General features: G+C 42.5%; 1 protein-coding gene across 1 annotated transcript in view; it reads right to left on the bottom strand.

Moving 5' to 3' along the window:
- The window catches only part of TRPC7 (transient receptor potential cation channel, subfamily C, member 7), a 188570-nt gene extending 169644 nt beyond the window's left edge, over positions 1-18926 (bottom strand). Inside the window, exon 1 of the mRNA XM_015406784.1 lies at positions 18156-18926. Within this exon, the coding sequence (XP_015262270.1) occupies positions 18156-18908 (753 nt within the window). The 5' untranslated portion in view covers positions 18909-18926. The remainder of the gene's footprint in view (positions 1-18155) is intronic.
- Between the last annotated feature and the right edge of the window lie 2429 nt (positions 18927-21355).

Raw genomic sequence — 21355 nt, 5'->3', positions numbered from 1 at the left:
TGTCTGCCCCCACATAGTTTCTCTTACTAAGCGTCTTGTGACATCTTAAAGACCAGCAAATGTATTGTTACATAAGCTTTTATGACCCAGAACCCACTTTTTCCAGGAGTATGATGTTCCTTAATACTCTATGAGAAAGAAAAAAATGAAGTAAATACATGAATAGGTAGGGATGCCAGCCTCCAGGTGGGACCTGGAGACCCCCCAGATTTACAGCTCATCTCCAGCCTACAGAGATCAGTTCCCCTGGAGAAAATGGATGCTTTGGAGGGTGGACTCTATGGCATTGTACCCCACTGAGGTCCTTGTCCTCCCCAGGCTTTATCCACAAATTTCCAGGAGTTTCCCAGCCTGGATCTGGCAACACTACCCCCCAACCCTCGCCAGCGACCAGGGGGGACCTGGGAATCCTACCTAGAGGATATAGTGCAAGGAACCTCTTTGGCTCTCCCACCATATCTGCAGCTTGTAGAAAGTATAGAGTGTCGGGAGGGCGGTGCCAGAGACCTCCCGACTATACAGGAGCAATCCCCCTCAGTCAGAGAGGGGTCAGAGGAGATAGCCAACGACCATTCCCAGGAAGCGCAGGAACCTTGGCCGGGCATCCAGAAAGAGGGAGTCCCTCCCCAAAAGGGGGAAAACAAGGGAGGGTCACATACTGGGGTGCTAGACAAGGTCCCGATCGGAAGGAGACTGGTTGGCAGTCTAGCAGTTCTGAGGGTGGGAACACGCCCTCCCCAAAAGGGGGGAGACAAGGGAGGGGCACGTACTGGGGTGCTAGACAAGGTCACGATCGGAAGGAGACTGGTTGGCAGTCTAACAGTTCTGAGGGCGGGAACCCAAGGGATAGATGAATGGCGCGGTTACTTTAAGAATTGGGTGTTGGGAGCATGCGGGGAAGATAACTTCAATGTAACAGAAATAAAAGAATGACAGGTGGACTCGAGGAGGAATGATGGCGAGGTCAGATGATGACGGAGGGGAGTGAATTTAACTCGTAACTCAATAATCGCCCTCCCATGGCTGAACAGGAGAGAGAAAAACTCCTGAGACCCATCACTGAGAGAAAACCTGATTCTGTTTCCTGATGAAGTTGTCCTCCAGGCGTACTCCCACGGTCCTGAACCAACGAGAAGCTCACAGCACACTGACAAAGTGGTGGCCCGTACGGGGAGTTCAACGATTCGACCGCACATACCCAAGCCGAGAGGTTGGGACACTCGCCTGGTAAAGCAAGCCGCCATGGAAGCTAAAGGAGAAGCGACCCCAGGTCCGGGCGCACCCACCTTTGACTTGGGCCAGTTTTCACAGTGGCTGACGGAACGTCAAGAAAGTCTAATGCACACATGGATGAAACAACAGCAAGAAGCACAGGTAGTAATGATTCAAAGCTTGTCGAAAGCCTGGGAGGGGGCCCAGATGGGCGGCGGTTCTGGGCTATGAATCCCCCCCTTTACTAACAAAGTTAACTGCGGAGGATGATATTGAAGCGTATTTAGAATCCTTTGAGAGAGCAGCCGAAATGGCCCAATGGCCAAAGGAACAATGGGCATACATTCTAGGGCCTTATTTGACTGGGGGAGCTCAAGCCGCTATGCGGGCTTTGCCCAAAGTACAAGCCTCCAATTATGATGAGGTGCGAAAGGTGATCTTAGACAGATACAAGGTCACGGAGGAAACTTTCAGACAAAAGTTGAGAACACGCAAATGGCAAGGGCAAGATAGACCTCGGCTACTGATAGCTGAATTGAAAGAGTATGCCAGACGATGGTTAGATCCCAAAACCGAGGGTGAACGAACGATAGTTGAAAAAATAGTAATGGAACAGGTGGTACTGATCTTACCAGCTGAAATGAAGTTGTGGGTCTTACGGTCAAAGCCCTCCAATTTGGAAGCTGTCGTTAATCTACTAGATAATTTCCTTGCAGCTGAAGGCGGGCGGAAAAGCGGGGGAGCCACAAGAACGGGTAGACCCAGTCTGGGGCCCGCAAGCGGGAGGACACTAGGACCGGAGCAGACAGGCAGACCTGGCAGGGCGCGATGGCCGTCGCAAGGCAGAGGGTCTGAGTTCTCCAGCAGGGGCATGTATCCACCCAGGGGATTGCTAGCGCCAGATAACCCAAGTGGTAGTGGGGAAGGACAGGGAGAGTCAGGACAAATGCCAACCACCAAAGGTCCCTGTTACTCCTGCTGGCAAATGGGGCACTACCAAAGAGTGCCCCTTGATGGAGTGTGAGGCCGCTTGGAGTAATAGCTGGGCAGTGTGGTGTCCAAGCGGTGGTTGGGAGCCCTTTACGGCACAAGTGCACATATACGGAAGGTCATGTGAGGCCTTATTAGACTCAGGAAGCTTCATTTCAATGGTGCGGTCCGATTTAATCCCAGGCTATATACAACCTCGCAGGTGGACTCCAATAGTTTGCTTTTCTAAGCATCAGCATTCCTGGCCCGTAGTTAAGATTCCGATATTACTAGAAGGAGAACCTATGTTGCTGGAAGTGGCTCGTGTAACCACACTGCCCTGCCCCATATTATTGGGAAGAGACTTGTTAGTCTTTAGGCAACTATTGCATCAGGCTACAGCTCCTGTGGAAGAAATAGCACCAAGCCCGGAGGCCCAAGGGTTACACGCCGCAGAAACCGAAAGCGTCCTTGAGGAGACTGGTGCGTTGGAAGAAGAGTTGGTGAGTATGTGGAAACGTGAACCCCAATTCCAGAAGGCCCAGGAGGAAGATCCTTCTCTGGAGGGTACTAGAAAAAAGGGAGAAGGAGAAATTCGGGACCCCAGAGCCGCTGGGCGGTTGCCCAGAATCGTAAAGAAGGGGGGCATCTGGTTTAGGCTAATAAAAAGGGCCTTACTGGGGGAAGAGGTACAACAGTTGTTGCTGCCGGCTCCTTATCGGGCAGAAGTCTTAGAAAAAGCCCACGACCATTCTTGGGCGGGACATCAGGGGCCTCAGAAGACCTTGTCTTTTACAACATTTCTTTTGGCCTGGAGTATATCAGGAAGTACAGCAGTATTGTAGGGCTTGCCCTCAGTGTCAGATTCACGGCAATCAGAAGCCATGGAGGGCCCCTTTACAACCGTTGCCAGTAATAAAAGAACCTTTTTGGAGAGTGGCAATGGACTTTGTGGGGCCCTTGACACGTACAGCCCGGGGCAATAGATATTTACTCGTAATAGTTGATTATGCCACCAGGTACCCTGAAGCTTTCCCGATGCAAACCATGAAGGCTTCGGGAGTCTCTAAAATACGTTTTCTTTCTTTTTCTTTTTCTTTTTTTTCTAAAATATGTTTTCAACTTTTTGCCCGATTTGGAATTCCCAGGGAATTAGTAATGGACCAAGGGGCCCTGTTTAAAGCCGATCTAGTAACTCACCTGTGCAAGTCTCTCGGTGTACGTCAAGTATTTACCTCTCTGTATCACCCGCAAACCGATGGGTTGGTGGAAAGGTTTAATAGGACTCTTAAAGTGGCACTGAGGAAACTTTCGGAGGACAATCCTACCCAGTGGGATTTATTTGTGGACCCCGTCTTGTTTGCCTTTCGTGAAACACTGCAGGACTCCACGGGGTTTAGTCCGTTCGAATTAGTGTTTGGGCGACAACCCCGCAGTATTTTAGAGTTACTAAAAGAACAATGGGTGCAAAACCCAGGGGTCCCAGACAGGATAGATCAGGAATAGAGACAGAAATGGTTGCAAATGATTCAACAGGAAGCCTTAGGCAACCTAGTTAAAGCACAGTGGCAACAGAAGAGAGTATACGACAGAGGGACACGCCTCAGGTCTTTTAACGAAGGAGACCAGGTGTTGGTGCATAGATCGGCGTTCCAACCCCAAGGGACGGTTATGTGGCGGGGACCATTTGTTATACTAAAAGTCTTAGGTCCCGTCACTTACAAGGTCAAATGTGGGAGAGGAAAATTTGGAGTGCGATCCTTACATGTAAATCTGTTAAAGAAATGGCAAGTTAGGGCGCCAGCTGTTTCTGGATTTCAGGAGGAAGAAGATGTGGCCACCAGGCCTCTTAGCAGGGAAGAGGAGGGAACAACAGATCCCCAGGTAGACCAAGAATTGACATTGGAGCAACAGCTACAATTAATGCAGGTAATAAAAGCGGTTCCAGGTGTATTCTCTAAATTACCAGGGCATACATCGTGTGTAGAACATGCCATTATTACAGAACCCTTGCAGGTAGCCCGGTCCGTATGGCGTCCGATCCCTAGGGCACATTGGGAAGAAGTGCGTAGAGAAACGGTTGAAATGCTGCAGATGGGGGTGATAGAACCATCCCGGAGTGCATGGAGAAGTCCGGTGGTATTAGTACCTAAACCGGACGGGTCCACGAGATTTTGCATTGATTACAGAGAGGTTAATAAGGTGTCCAAATCCGATGCCTATCCTATGCCATGCACTGACCATCTGTTAGATTTATTGGGAGAGGCCAAATATGTCTCAGCCTTAGACCTTACTAAAGGATATTGGCAAATACCGGTGCGGTTAGAAGATAGAGAAAATATAGCCTTTGCAACACCGGATGGTCTCTTTCAATTTAAAAGAATGCCTTTTGGATTACATGGGGCTGTGGCCACTTTCCAACGACTAGTAGACACTATTTTACACCAATGTCAAAGCTTTGCAGCGGCCTACATAGACGATATCATTGTTTTTAGCCTTTCATGGGAAACACACCTGAAACATCTAGAGAAGGTCTTACAAGCCATAAAGGAGGCCGGGCTGACAGCGAATTAAAAAAAAAGTCACTTGGGCTTTCAAGAGCTCAAGTATCTGGGGTTCATAATCGGGAAAGGCAAAGTCAGACCAGTACCTAGCAAAATACTCCAGATACAGCAATATCCCAAACCAAAAACTAAGAAGCAGTTGCGACAATTTCTCGGTCTTTTAGGATATTATAGCCGGTTTTTACCACACTATGCCACTAGAGCGACTAGCTTGACTGATTTGTTGTTACAATGGTCCCAAGAGGCAGAGTTAGCATTCCACGATCTCAAATAAGGGCTGTCACAGACAACCGTGTTACGCAATCCGGATTTTTCCAAACCTTTCTTAGTTCAAACCGATGCCTCCAGTACCGGTTTAGGGGCAGTGTTGGCCCAGATGCACAACGACGTAGAATATCCTATATTGTTTCTCAGCCGGAAATTGGCGCCAGCAGAACAGAATTATTCTACCATAGAATGAGAAGCCTTGGCCATTAAGTGGGCCATTGATACACTACGATATTATCTCACTAATACTTGTTTTGTGTTACAGACTGACCATGCTCATTACAATGGATGCAAAGGGCGAAAGATGCCAATCCCAGAGTTTTACGCTGGTATCTCTCTCTCCTACCCTATAGGTTCACGATACAACACCGCACTGGCCATCTACACCGAAATGCCGATTGCCTCTCCCGGCTCTTCGACGACAACCCCTCCATGTCCTCTTTAAGAGGGGGTGTGTGTCGGGAGGGCGGTGCCAGAGACCTCCCGACTATACAGGAGCAATCCCCCTCAGTCAGAGAGGGGTCAGAGGAGATAGCCAACGACCATTCCCAGGAAGCGCAGGAACCTTGGCCGGGCATCCAGAAAGAGGGAGTCCCTCCCCAAAAGGGGGGAGACAAGGGAGGTGCACATACTGGGGTGCTAGACAAGGTCCCGATCAGAAGTAGACTGGTTGGCAGTCTAGCAGTTCTGAGGTTGGGAACCCGAGGGATAGATGAATGGCGCGGTTACTTTAAGAATTGGGTGTTGGGAGCACGCGGGGAAGATAACTTCAATGTAACAGAAATAAAAGAATGACAGGTGGACTCGAGGAGGAATGATGGTGAGGTCAGATGATGACGGAGGGGAGTGAATTTGACTCGTAACTCAATAATCGACCTCCCATGGCTGAACAGGAGAGAGAAAAACTCCTGAGACCCATCACTGAGAGAAAACCTGATTCTGTGTTCTGATGAAGTTGTCATCCTGGCATACTCCCTGAACCAACGAGAAGCTCACAGCACGCTGACAAAGAGTGGAACACATAATTTTATGCTGGAGTCTATTGTTATTCCTAGCCCTACAGTGATCTATATTACGTATTTCATGAGTTAGTGCTTATATACTTTGCTATATCTTGTGAGAGCATTTGCTATCTTACATTTGATATTAAAAAGAAAGTTCATACACAATCAATGGAGCAGTTAAAGAAGCATTTAAGACCTTGGATGTATATGTTTTGAAATTTCCAGGGTGCATTAACTTTTAGCTTGATAGCTTTTCTCCCAGGATGTGAGCAGAGTACTCTTCAAGAAGCACAGCAGTTTGAATGTAATAAACTAAATTGTGTTGCGAGTGGAACACATCTTTAAGATCAAGTATCAAGCCCAACAAAGCGGGAATGCACAATAAGAGCTCAAGCATATGCAAAGAAGAGTGAAGGAATCTGATAAACCATATCATCATAAATTCTGTCATAAATGCTGTTATCCGTGAAGACTCTGCCAGATACTATGATGCAGTCAAAGTCAAATAATCTAGCCAGCAACCAGACTATGCTGTGGAAAGCGATCCTGTTTGAATGGAAAGAACAGCCATGGCCATGCTCCTGAGGTCACATTCCCACAATTTTAAAAGCATATCTCTGTGAAGATTGCTAACATTTTATATGATCCAGTCAAAATGCAGCTTGGAAGAAAAGTACAATTTTAAAAACCCTCTAATGACTGTGGGTTGTCCTGAGGTTTTCAGAGGCCCTGGTTAATAAACTGTGTTTCTGATTATGGTATTTAGAGCTCATGTGGACTCCAGTCCACAGGGATGGGTGGAGGTATAGCCCATATTAACATGACTCAAAATCCTATAATAACATTTCTGACTGGTGAAACTGCATCCCTCATTCATTTATTTATCTATTAGATTTTTTTTAGTCACTACTCACCCAAAGGGTTTCATGATGACAACATTAAAATGATATATAAAACATTAACATTAAAATATTAAAATATGTGGCTAGCACCATACCACTAATAAAAACAACCCAAATGTGGATAGGGTTGCTAGGTTCCTCCTGGCAACTGGTGGGGGATGGGGGGGGAGATTTGCCAGGAGCGAAAGGGAGGCCCAGTTGATGTTGCAATGATGTTTCTACATCATTTCCAGTGTGACCTGGAAATGACATCAGCACACAGCAATGTTGGGGTGATGCTGTGGTATCTAGGCAAAAACTCTGGTAAGTTTGGCTTCTACCATAGAGTTTTTATCCATATACCAGAGTGTTGTCCTGACATCACTGATATGATGATGTCACTTCCAGGTCATGTCAGAACTGGCGTAGATGTGTTGTTGCAACATCGACTGGGTTTCCTCTTTTTCCAGGCAAGTCCCCCCGCCAGCCAGCTGATTGGCAGGGTGGCAGTGGGGGCTGGCAGCAGGGGACCCCCGCCTCCACTTGGGGGAGTGTCTAGCAACCCAACATGTGGATTATCTTCCAAAGGCCAACTTAAACAATTCAACCTTGCATCCTCTGTGGAATCTAAACAAAGACAGCAAGGCACGGATGTCATCCAAGAGGGCATTCCACAGGGTAGGGGCCACAACTGAGAAGGCCCTTCCCCTAGTAACTGCTAAATGAGCCAGTCCAGGGCCAGGCACCTGCAAGAGGCCCTTAGAGGATGATCAAAGGGAGCAACTGGGGGTGGTGGTTGTGATTTCTAAAAAAATGATTTGCTTACATTACTAAATGGGAAGACTTGGATGTTGCTCTCTTTCTCACAAAGACTCAACATGATGTTTAAACACACGGAGTAAATGAGTTCTGGAGAAAAGCACAAGGCCTGGTATTCAATATGAAGAAAGTAACACAAAGGAAGAGGCACATAGCAGCTGAAGAGTAAGACTAATGCAAGATTCAACTAGTGTTGGACCTGCTGTGGTTTATTTCAGGGATTTCATTTAGCAGCGTTAAAGTCTGACATGTTGTATGATAGATTATTCACAAGGGCACTGTCATCAAAATGTTTGCTATATACACAATCATTTGAAGAGATCAGTGAGAATCCAGCCATTTTTATACCTACTGATCTTATTTCATTTCCTAATTTAAGAAATGAGTCACCTGCTTGTGTGCAGATGGTAACCATAAAACAAAAATCTCTGCATTTTTCTTCATGTGAAGGTGACATTTTACATCTCTTGCATGGGATCAAGTTCTACCTTTCAGTCCAAGCTATTACAGAAAATGTAATCAACTTATTCATGCAAGAAACATCTCCAGCAATACTGCTTGATGAATATAAAGACAAGGAAGGTTGTACCTGGGAATGGAATTTTTCTTTTCTCATTTAGGGTAAGAATTTGCTGCTCTTGATTTAAATAGAACAAGGTGCATTTTAATCTTAGTCAGAGAATTTCTGCATATTCACTAAGTCACTGTAGAATTTAAACTTGTTATTTAACTGTTGTTGTAAAATACAAATGATACTGTTGTGACCCACAGGTCAAAGTAATTGAACATTTCTAAGTTGATATCTGGGGTTCAAAGTAATTAAACTTTTCTAAGTTGATATCTGGGGTTCAATCTATCTAAAACCAAAACTTAATTAATTTGAATGGAATATGTGCAGGAACAGCCCTTTATCATTTGTGACCTAAGCATCTTTGAGAGCATGTTTACTTGAATGTTTGAACCTGCAGATGGGATCTCACCACATCATTATAAAATTATTATGTTTGATACTAAAACAGTCTCACTGTATGCTTGATAGGATGTTCAAAGGTGAATGCAACGCTCATTAGAGAAATTAACTTCTTCCAAGATTGATCAAGATGGGCAACCATGTTAGTCTGTCTCTTTAGCAGTAGAAAAATGCAATAGTCCAGTAGCACCTTAAAGACTAACAAAATTTGTGGCAGGGTATGATCTTTGGTGAGTCACTGCTCACTTCTTCAGATACTGAAGACATGAGCAGTGACTCACCAAAGCCAGTGCCGGATTTATGCATAAGCTAAATAAGCTACAGCTTAGGGCCTCGCAATAAAAACACAATATAAAAATGATTTCAAATATTAAAAAGGCGTATATATTTAAAATTTTTCTGAGACCAGCTGATGTAATTTAAAACAGTAGGGGGCCTCTGGGTTTTGTATAGCTTAGGGCCTCAGCAAGTCTAAATCTGGCCCTGACCAAAGCTCATACCCTGCCACAAATTTTGTTAGTCCTTAAGGTGCTACTGGACTCTTGCTCTTTTCTACTCCTTCCAAGATTGTGCAATCATTTTATTACATTAAAGCACAAATGACATTTTGCTACTGGACAACCTGCTGGTATATCCCTATAACAGTATTTATATTCACAAGAAATCAACAGAAACCCCCCCCCCCCACACACACACACACAAACACAGGCAGGATCACAAAGGATCCAGGCTCTTACCATACATTAAATAGAAAATGGGGTTTAGGGGTGGTTGCAAGTACTAGAGGGCAAAGGTTGTGATTGTTGAAATTATAGCACAAGGAAACTGAGCGAAAACATAGCTATCCCTATTTGCTAAACCACATGGATAAGACTCTAGAGACAATAGGTCTCAGAATCCTGGTTGCATATTAGAAGTGCTATGTTTTCTCTTGGGAAGTCCTGAGATATTAGTAAAGGCATATAGTATATAAAGTACATGGGGCTCTGGAACACACACACACACGATTACAATTTATGAGACCTAAAGATCCATTTGATTGCACATTCTGCCCCACCCCCTACATAGGATTGCCACATGAAAGCCCCCCCCCAACTTTAGGAAGCCTAATTTGCATATTATACAAATTGTTTTCTAATTATACAAATCCAGCACATAGATTGTTTTGTTACCTGCCAGTTGCTTTTCATCTCCTGTTAACTGTCCCGAAATGTTAAGGAAAGATCAAAGGGAAAAAATCTTTACCTAATCCTTTCCTCATGCCAGACTTTGTTTAGGCTGTGTTCTGAGAAGCACTGCTTGTCCAGAATAGAGAAAGATGGAGAAAATCACTGAATCGTGTGATCTATGGTTTTGTTATTCCAACACTATATATGGCTCTAAAACTGCTGAGTTAAATTGGAAGTACAAGCTCCTGTGAGGGAAATGCTTTCCCCCTAGTTGTGAACTCTAGAGTTAAATCTTAAAAACACACATACACCTTAGCTTGTAACATTTAGCCTTAGTTTGTAGGATAGCCAACCATAGTAATATTTGGGCTGCTGTTATGTGGAGAAAAGCAGTAGCAAACCACCTCTGCTTATCTCTTTCCTGAAACACCCTGTGGATGGGGTTGCCATGAGCTGGTTCTAACTTAATAGTACATAATTCTTCTTCGGTACACACCTACCTCCTGTTGATTTTTATATTAGAGCAGGGGTTCTCAACTGTGTGGGTCTCCCTAAGGGTTTATGGCCAGCTGCCGGGTAAACTGGGGTCTTTTTGCTGACACCTTCCCTCCTTTGCAGTATTTAAATTTAGTGGTCTGAAGACAATCTGTCAAAATACTCAGAAACACTCTCTCCTGAATCCGTAATCACAGTGCAGAAATGAAATGGAGTATTTTATAATCCAGGAGTCCGTCCACCCGAAGTATTGAGGAAGCAGCTACTTGCTTCTCACAGTTTTCTTGGTAGTATGATTTTGCTTCTAGAGACCTTGAACTTGCTGTATATACATGTGACCCACCCCTCATGGCTAGGCCACCCATCTTGCCATTTCCTCTTAATCTGCTCCATGCATTATGAAATAATGCATATATCTGCATGTACACATCTAAAAGATGCCAAAGAATGCTCTTTCCATTTTTTGGTTGTACATACATTCTGCAGGGAGCCATGATATTTCCTAAGGGCCAATTTATACGTGGCAAAGCCCACATGTTCCTTCATGTGGACTTTGTACAGACCTGTTCTGGGAGTTCCCAGCTAGAAGCTCAATTCTCAAGTGTGTGCAATACATTTACATGTACTGATGGCCACATGTAAGTTTCCCAGTGGTGCAAACAGCAGCTCTCCAGGGCCATTTAGAGTCAGAAAAACAGTGTGGGGGGGAAGACTAAAGCCCTTTAATCTTGTGCTCTGCAGATCTAATCTGAACTGAGTCTGCAAGTGCCTGGAATTGAGTTTTCTGCCCAGAACTTCAGGTACATGGGCCATGTGTCCGCTACATGGACATTGCTATGTGTGACTCAGCCCTGACTTTGCACAATGGACATAAGACTTGGAACCCTCACCTTAGACTTCTGCATTTCATTAGTTAATAAATGACAGCAGTTACTGAAATGGGGTGTTTCATCATTATATTACCCAATATGAAATGAAACAAATTATCCATCCAAACAGCCACTAATGAAACAAACAAACAAAAACCCCATGACTTTCGCCCCCTCCATGTTTCTTTTGTTATTGCCTCTCTCTGACTCTGTTGGGTTCACCTTTACAAAGCTGCTAATATTTCCCTAATAAGGGCACTGAGAGAGCTGTGTTCCATAGGGGAAGGGGGGAGACAAGAGGCCCTGGGCTTTCTTGATTGGCCACAAGTTAGAGCCACTAGGGTTATATATATGTGGTAGGTATAACAGTCTTGAAGGACTGGGATGAGATTTTGCCTTCTCTTTTCTTCCCAATGTGTACCCAGCAGGGCCAAATTTTCCTTTGCAGTCTGCCCTCCACTGTTTGCCTTTGTTGTTCAGTTTCACAGTCAAGTCCGACTCTTTGTGACCCCATGGACCACATCACGCCAGGCCCTCCTGTCTTCCGTTGTGCTCTGGAATTTGCTTAATTTCATGTTTGTTGCCTCGATAACACTGTCTAACCATCTCATCCTTTGCCTTCCCCTTCTTCTTTGAGCTTCAATCTTTGTTTGCCTACTACTGTTTGCCTACTACTCTCCAAACCTTATCCCCACCCAAGCAAATCTATCTCAAAGTTCTTGCCTTCCTTGTGCCACCAAATGCCTTGTCAGACTGACTGTTCCTTGTGCTACAGTTCATTGAGCTTCAACTATCCAGAATGGGAATATCATACTCCCTCAAACAAACTGCCCACTGGAACCTCTCAGCTTCACACTTGAGAAATACATGCAGTTATGCTGCCCTATACAATATTTCCTCAATATCACAGTCCCTCAGCCCCAAAGAGAGATTCCTAGAAAAAAGGAATAGCAGGCAGTTGTTTTCCCCAATTACATTCGCAAACATCAGTTATAAGATCCTTTGAAAAAATTATGGATGAATCACATCCAATTTCTTGATGACCTCCATTCCTATGATAGGGGTCAGCTACCAGTTCCTAGGTGGAGATACTGATATTTAAGATAAGATTTCTGCTGTTAAATATTGACCAGGATTAGCACCTATTCTCAGAATTGAAAATGTGACCAGACAATCAATAGCTGTGAATCTGAAAAGGATTTCTATTGCATGGTTGGTTTCACTGCTATTCTATCCATTAGTTCTTTGTATGTTCACCATGTATAAATAGCCCATGAGTGCTTCTTGCAACTCCAGCCTCTATTGCCAAAATTCATTTCTTGTGCTGGTTGGCTTCCAAACCCTTTAAAAATGTGCACGTACCTCTGAAGACAGGAAGAAATATGAATGCAATTGAGGGCAATGCATTTTATTTCAGTTAATTATTTTGTATGATTTTGGAGTTGTGTTTAAGGAAAAAAGAGCTGCAAGTAAGAGTAGTGATGTTTTCTCACCAGTATTTGTGTGACTTTTTTTCCTCTGGGTACTGAAGTCACAGAGACCTAAATAAATCAATCTGTTTTGCTGACAACATGAAATACTTAGTTGTTCCCTTTTCAGAGCCATTCCATAGTAATTCCAGAAAGGTAAATCTTTAATGTGCAGAGGATACATTTCAGGAGATTTTGGTGGGAGGGAGAGCAAGTTTAAAAGACTGTTGTATAGTCACAGAAAAATTGCAAAACAAGTTGGTGCTTTTGCTAAGGCATTGATTTATTCCTTATAATAAACACAGCAATATTATCAACAGAGATCCAATCTTGTTTTCAATCACAATATCCCATTTATGGTCACTCAGAAAGGAGAAGGAGGAGGAGAAGAGTTTTTATACCCTGCTTTTCTCTGCCCTAAGGAGTCTCAAAGAGGCTTACAATCACCTTTCTTTCTCCCCACAGTATGCACCTTGTGAGGTAGGTGGGGCTGAGAGAGTCCTGAGAGAACTGTGACTGGCCCAAGGTAACCCAGCAGGCTTCATGTGGAAGAGTGGGGAATCAGATTAGAGTTCACTTAAAATTGGTGACAAGAGCAGAAGCAGGTATTACTGAGAAATGATCAGGCAGTCTAATATATACAGGTCTAGTTTCTGATACCTGGTATGAGCAATGCATCTTGTGAAGTCTCATGATTACAGTAAGAGAGAAATCTCTTAGTACAAGTTTTCCTTCTGAAGGTAGGGAGTTGCTTTCATGTCACACTGCTTTTGTCACTAGACAACACAATTTGCCATTGACTGTATTGTTGTAGATGACTCTTAAGAAAAGACACAAATCAGTTTTGTGCAAACTACAGTTTTGTGCAAATATTGTTGTAGATGACTCTTAAGAAAAGACGCAAATCAGTTTTGTGCAAACTACATATTATGTACAAATACATGGGTCTGCAGTCTTTGTTTTAAAAGCTAGTTAGGGAGAGTACTATGTTCAGAGAAGGCATGTAAACTTTTCCTCAAGTGCTAATTCTGTGCCCAAGACTGATCCCCAAACAGCTTTAATCATAAGTTTTCAAGGATCTTAAATATCGCTTCTCCGCTATGAACCACATCTTCTCAGTGTTGTTCTCTAAAACAAAACAATGAATTGGATTACAACATACATCTTTGATTGTCATGTATAGTTTTATCCACAGTGGCAGAGAAGTACAGGCTTATGCAGCTTTTTAAAAAAAGGGGGGGAGCCTAGTGATGAAGCCAAGTTGAAATGAAGTCACCTGTCCTCTTTGAAATCTATAGGTAAGAAAAATGTGCAAATAAAAGGGTCACATTTAGCATTCCAGCTGAAATTTTGATTTATGTGTGAGAATGTAAGGCAAGAAATAAACTTTAGAGTTTAGTGGTGGTACAATACTGTCAAGACACAGCCAACTTATGGTATCCCACTACCATTTTCAAGGCAACAGACAAACAGAGGTTGTTTACCACCACTGGCCTCTGCATAGCAACTGTGGACTTCCTTGGTGTTCTACCCAGGGCTCACCCCATTTAAGCTTCATAGATCTGACCAGAGTGGGCTGGCTGGGCCATCCAGGTCAGGGCTTAGAGTTCAATACCCATCTTTAACTTGTAAAGCCATACATTGTTATGCCTAAAAATAGAGGAATTGTAAGCACATTTAAGCATCATGCATTTAAGCACCATCCTTAAATATTGCTGCATCATGCCTTAGATATACTGGGATTTTTCTTATTTCTTTTCTAAAAAAACAGCTGAGGGAATCCTATGATCAAAAAGTGCCTTTCACTCCGTCTATGTTTCATATATATTACATGTAAAGGTTAAGGTTCCCTTGTTCGAAAGCCAGTCGAATCTGGCTCTAGGGTTGCGGTGCTCATCTCCGTTTCAAAGCCGAAGAGCCAGCGCTGTCCAGAGACGTTTCCGTGGTCATGTGGCCGGCATGACTAAACACCAAGGCGCACGGAACGCTGTTACCTTCCCACCGAAGTGGTACCTATTTATCTACTTGCAATTTCTTGCTTTCGAATGGCTAGGTTGGCAGGAGCTGGAACTAGAGACGGGAGCTCACTCCATCTTGCGGCACCCGGGTTTCGAACTGCTGAACTACTGACCTTCCACAGCCTGCAGTTCAGCGTCTTAACCACTTGAGCCACCGCAGCTCCATATTACAAGTACTCCAACATTTTTTAAAAAGTGCCAATATTCATACACCTGCTGATTGGCAGCAATTCCTCCATCAAGGACCTGCAAAAGCCCCCACCCCCAGGTGCTGGTACTCAGTACCAGTGAGTACTACACAAAACAAACCCTGATGGTAGTTAAGGATATTGACTTTGCCTTTCTCTGCTCTCCTTCACTGTCGAGACTTAAGACTGTATATTCTTTGGCAGTAGGAAACTTGTATTTTGTTTATCTTACTGTACTTCATGCATCCAGATGCTACAATATAAATCAGCATCTGCATCATCTGTTCAAATTACTTTGATTTTACTCCACGTTCCAGATTTTACTCCACAAGTTCCAGATTCTTATGATTGTCATAGTTGTGGACATTTAATAAAAGACCATTACCTGTAAAGTGCACCACTGTGCTTTGCAAAGTTCTACAGAACGAACTCACAGACCCTTGTCTGTTAGAGGCATTGATTGAATAAATGCAAGGGGGACAATTTGCTTTCACAAAACTTGTACAGGTTTTACTTTCTCAATTATGTACTCACTGTTCCATCCTTGGGAAAGACAGAACTTTAAATAGTTGGGTGGATGCCAGGAAACATCACAACAAGTTGATCTATTAGTTCACAGTTTTGATACAGAAATTTCTATAGGTAATATCTTTTAAACTCAGAGAAGTGCTCACCTCATACCATTAGAAGTGACAAATTGAAAGGTTTTGGTAAAATCATGTGGGTTTCACATAACTGGGCCTATATAACTGGACTACACCCCAAACACCCCTGAATCTCTCAATGTAGGTTGCTTGAGACTATTTAATCTTTCTGAAAGTACTTCGGTGAAAATCTCAGAAATTGCACGTTATCTTTTAATCTTAAAATAGATTGGGAAAGGAATAATATGTATGTATTTCTGTTTCTGATTTCATTCCCATATGCAATTATATTTTGTATTGTGATTCTGTCATATTTTCTCATTTCAAGAATAATTAGATTGATTTTAAATAAAAAACTTAAAAGAAGTCTTATGCTGGGATACAAGGTTTTCACTTGAATTCTGGAATAAATAAACTTCTGTCCTCTTCAGTCAGAGAACTGTAACCTATAGAGATTGGGTATCAAAGAGAATAGCCATCTCAGTATAGCCCTGTGATTTAGTGGTTAGCTTTGGAACAGGCAAAGAGACCACTGGTTTCAGGTGTTTGTTTTAAAAGAAATGCTTCCCTTACAGGAGGGGTTACTCATTACACTAGGAAGGTGGTGGCTTTCTTAAATTTGTGAGCATCACTGTCACATGCATGGTCTATTTCTTTGGGTTTTTTTTTTTAAATTTCAAAGCCAGTTGAATGAAATAGCTTCAGTTGATGTAGCAGGCTGCCACTGTAGCAATCCTCACAATTGTTTTGCAAACAGGATTGAGACATTTTGCCTTTGATGATGATTTTATTATACCAGATTATTCCTCACATTCATTGTACTTTATATTTTCTTTCATTTTAGAGTAAATAAAACTGTGCATTGATAGAGATGCAACTTAAGTCTGTACCGAATATTCAAGGTTTTTTTTGTCATATTAGAGATAGTTGGAATCTATATCGTGTCCTAAAACATTTCCAATTCATAATCTTAGTTCTTTGTATGGTTCAGTTTTATGTAATAAAGTAGTAATTCAAAGGATCAAGGATTTTACAGTCCTGCCCAGTTCCTGCTTCCTTCCTTTACTGATACAAGCTTATGAAGAAACTTAGTCTGATTCATAACACTGGCCCCGGTCACACGGCAAAGTTGCCGCGGGAGAGGCACAGGAGTCCTATGGATTTTCCGGGTGCGATCACACCCCAACATCTGGGAAGCGCAGTGCTCCCGTGGCGAACCCGTGGCTCCCCGCCGAAGGAGCGGATTAAAAAACTAGTACTTACGAGGTACTAGTCTTCGGAAACCGCGAGCCAAGGGCGGGCGTCTGATCACGTTTCCGGTGGACTTACGTGGCATCCGGCGGCCGCCGCTTTTCATCGCACACAAGGGGTTTTTTTGTCTCCCAAGTCTCCACAGGTTGCGCAACAGCGCCCAAGAGCGCATGCACACAAAGAGCGATTGCTAGTGTGATCGTGTGGCACGGCTTCTGTGCCGTGCTGCAGAATACCCATCTGGTCGGCATCTCCCCCCTACCCACGGGACCTCGACCGGGACGTGTGCTCAGGTGGCCGCATGTTAGTTTCCTCTGGGGCATTTAGCCACGCCTCCCCCTCGCGATATCCAGCCCGTGTGACCGGGGCCATTAATTTGTTATCTATACACATGCTACAGTCTTCCTGGTAAAATTTCTACAACTATATGATGGACATAAACTAGAGGCCTGCTTACACAGTCAAAAAACTGCTCCCTCTGATTTCTCCAACTTTTCCCAGGTAAATATATTGCATGAAGAATTATACTCGGAACTACTACTCCAAGGATATCATTTTGCTACAATTTATCTGATCATGTCTCTCCAAATTAGTCATTATAATATCACAAATATCGGAGAGTGAAGTGGGACTATATGGAAACAAATGTGTTGTACACACAACCTGAGTCCAACAAAAAATGCCAGAGCCTTTTGAGCATTACAAAAAAGCATTCCTAGACATTGCCATATCTTGAGGGTCTAGTTATAGCAGTGGATCCAGAAGTCCCTAGACAGCCAAACTTCCCGGTCTTGATAACACTAGATATTCCTGAACTTGCAAACAGCTACTAACTCAATATTTCAGAAGTAAAGGTTTTGAAATGGGGTAAATAAATGGATGGAGATTAAGCACCAAGCTATGATTGCTAGAACAGTTGAGCAATCAAAACGCAAGTCCATTTAGTATTCCGTCCTTCTTAAAGAAAGCACCAATAACCTCAATGTCTTTTTGTAAAGCTTGAGTTGCTAGCCATCATGAGCCACACAAAAAATTAAAGTAGATAAATGTATGAAAACTCACTTTTCAAGTATTTTGTTACAATATGACAATCTATTAGACTCTAAGAATCGGTCAAGGAGAAACAAGATTAAAAAAAAATTCATTATGGAAAACCAAAACCATTCATCTTTCTTTAACTCCTGATGCATAGCCATCCATAACATAACACTGGACAGAAATCAAATTCATTGCTATATTCTATCATTAGTTACTTCCTGTAGTTTCCCCATGAACTCTAAAAATGCCAGTAGATTTCCCATACAAAAAACATGGCATCATACGATTAACAGGCTCAGCAGAAGGGGGAAAAATCATTTTGTGTTACCTTAAATTCTGTCTCAATGTTGGCTAATCTTGCAAGCTCGTTGCTTAGCTCTAAAGCAGTAAGAACCGGGTCTTCACTAGAAAGAGACAAATAAGCGGCACTTGCTAATCCTTTGTAGGCATTCATTCTTGATCGGGAATGACTGAAGGAATCCTTCCTTTGCTTCTCGATGCACTCATTGCACTTACAGAAATAGTCATGGGGCCTTTCTATCCGTGCCCCTTTCAGTAGCAAGATGTGAACAATTTCATATTCCTGGCAATGAGCAGCGAGTATGATAGGAGTAATGTCGTGGGAAAAGCGTGTTCCGTCTTCATCATAAGCATAAAAATCATCATCTCGTAGCTCTTGCTCAAGAGGACTGAGAGTGAGGCGCTGTCCTTGTGCAAAGGCTGGGTGGTTCAATATTGCTTCCACAATGCGCACGTATCCTTTGCTGATGGCTAACAAGAGTGCATCTCCAACACGAGCCAGATTCTCCTTCTTCAGAAGCAGTTCAGTTACTTCCAGATGTTCGTTGCCCACTGCTAGTTGCAGGGCATTTTGTCCCATGTAATCAACACAATTAAAATTCAAAGTTTTGGATTCCTCCAGCATTTTCCGCACCACAGGAATGTTGCCATATTCTGCTGAATCTAAAAAGTGTTCTTCCTCTGGAGACAAGCTGGTGCCCTTTTCATTGAACATGTAGGCTGGTCCTCGGGTGGCCTGCCGCCTCCCTTTCTCCCGGAGGGTGGTGTGCCGCCGATGCATGTTTTTAGAGCTGTGGTTTCCAAGCCTAAATGAAAATGTGAGAATATGGATCAGAGTATAATGATTTTCTAGAAGAAACTGTATGGTTTATTTAGGACATTGTACTATTTTGGGCATAATCTGGCCAAGGAGAATCACTTTTACTCCTAATTAATTTCAATAAAGTGAGGCATACGCTTAAACTTTGACATTGAAATTAATGGAATTTATATGAGTCTGGCTTTGCCAGGATTGTGTTCATTATGACTAGATAATATTTTTGTGTGTGTTTCATAGGTTTGTTTCTTTTCAATTTTTTGTTTTAATTTAGAACCATGGCACACTTAATTTCATAGACCTTGTGATTTAATCCAGAGTTTAATGAAGTTTAAAAAATGTTTTCATTGTGAACTGCACCTTCAGAGAGTCACACAAAGTGGAATTTACCACAATATACTATATGATCAATAATTCAATACTATTTGGAATATTTCCCACAATTAAATACAGGTGAAAGAGGTGCATAGATTCAGTGATTTATGGAAAGACTGTTTTCTAGGTTCTCAGCAGCTTTACAATATATTGTTTGAAAACTGGAAATGTAGGAGTGTTTTATAATCCATGCTGCCACCCTGAAGTAATTAATCTCTCTAATAGATCCCTAGATTTACATGGATAATCTTGGCAGATCTCTGGCAGAAGACTCATGTCACATTTTAAAAACCAAAAATTACAAAATGTTTCCTTTTATAAGCATTTCCTTGTTAAAGAATCCCTATGGGTCTCAGAAACGTCATATAATGGTATAGATGTTTACTGAGAGTGCTAAGCATGATATAAAGGAGTGATGAGATTATGCAAGTGGAAATCCTGGGATACTGATAGTAATTATTAGGTGAGAATCAATGGGAGCAAATTCCCATTCTATTAGATTCTATTAATGTTTGGTCCACTGTCTCTCTCACTCTCTCACTCTCTCTCATTCTCTGTCTCACTCTCCCCACACACACACACACACAAACACTCACACACCATGATCACTAGAAGGAAGTTCTAAAGTTGTAAAATTTAATTAGTATTCTTTTTTGTCTTGGTTAATATCATTTTTAAACACAGATTCAAGTAAATGCAAAAAATAGTGAGAATTGGAAGTGCTGTTTTTTCTATCTGGAATTATCTCATGTAGTCTAATGGTCAGGTAAGAGTTTCTAGAATGGAATGGCAATTTACTTCTGGATTGTGCCCTAGTTTAGATCAGTTAATGCTCTTGTTTGGCCAAGGACTAAAGTGGTGGTAACCACATTGTAAAGGTCTTAATTGGCTGATCATATTGGTGTTTCAGGAAATGCTCTGAGACACCAAACAGATAAGGGACTGTTCAGACACATGGAAGTGCTGAACTATCCCAACAACATTATTGCAATCTTAGCTTTTGCCATTTGAGAACAGGAGGAGGATACTCACATCGAAGGATCTGTGATGCTCTGGTGCTAGCCCTGGCTGCTTATTTTATATATAATTTAATTTTTTCCCTGAAGCTAGTCATATTTAATGGCCCTTGCATGTACGTTGCCAGAGACCCAAATACATAATCTGTGCCCAACATCCACTCCAGGCATACTTCTTTGTGTTGAGCAAAACCCCTTATAGCATACTTAAACAAGGTCTAGACAGACGGATAAATGTAAGTAGTATAATTATTTTTGCTATCAACACTGCCATCTCCCGCTGAGAACAGGAAGTCAACTTGGCACAGATATTCAAAGCATCCTAAAGGACTGTGAAGCTCAGTTCCATTTAATCATATGATATGTCTATCCTTGACAATGATATTTTCTCTCAAAGGCCTTGGATGACAGCCCTTTCCTTGCCTACATACCTAAAATAAATTTTCACTTTCCAACAATGGACCACGTAACAAGGGCAGAAGATTGGGAACTAGACCCTGAAACAAACCTAGGTTTCAACTTCATATATATTGAAGCAACACAGTCACAAGACCTAATAATGCCACCTAATATCATCTTAGATTCATTGATTAGTTCATTCCAAAGTAATATATGCCATCATGTTTCACAAATGCCAGTCCACTGTCTGTATTGGACAAAAGATCAGTCCTTACACAAAAGAAGAATTGGACATAAATCTGAAATGGAAAATCTCAATAATCAAAAGCCACCATTTTAATCTTCCAGTACATACTGTAGCTGATCTTGACATCACTATTCTCCTACAGAAGAACTAAGGGAGAATCCAAAGGGAATTGTCAAATCAGAATTAATTAACAAGTCCAAAATTATTTATCTCTTCCCATCCTTAGCAAGGACCTGAGATTCCTCACTCACTATAGGTACTGTTTTCCTTATCCCATCCCTTACAGATGTCAATTTGTTCAGCTATACCTCTGAAACTTTCTTCGGTATCTGATCATCCTGCATCAGATTTTATAATAATCCTGCTTTGACTAA

Source organism: Gekko japonicus, unplaced genomic scaffold, assembly GCF_001447785.1.
Source record: "Gekko japonicus isolate JY-2015 unplaced genomic scaffold, Gekko_japonicus_V1.1 scaffold609, whole genome shotgun sequence".
Taxonomy (NCBI): Eukaryota; Metazoa; Chordata; class Lepidosauria; order Squamata; family Gekkonidae; genus Gekko; species Gekko japonicus.
The sequence above is the reverse complement of the archived record's forward strand: the minus strand, read 5'-3'. Positions and strand labels throughout refer to the sequence as shown.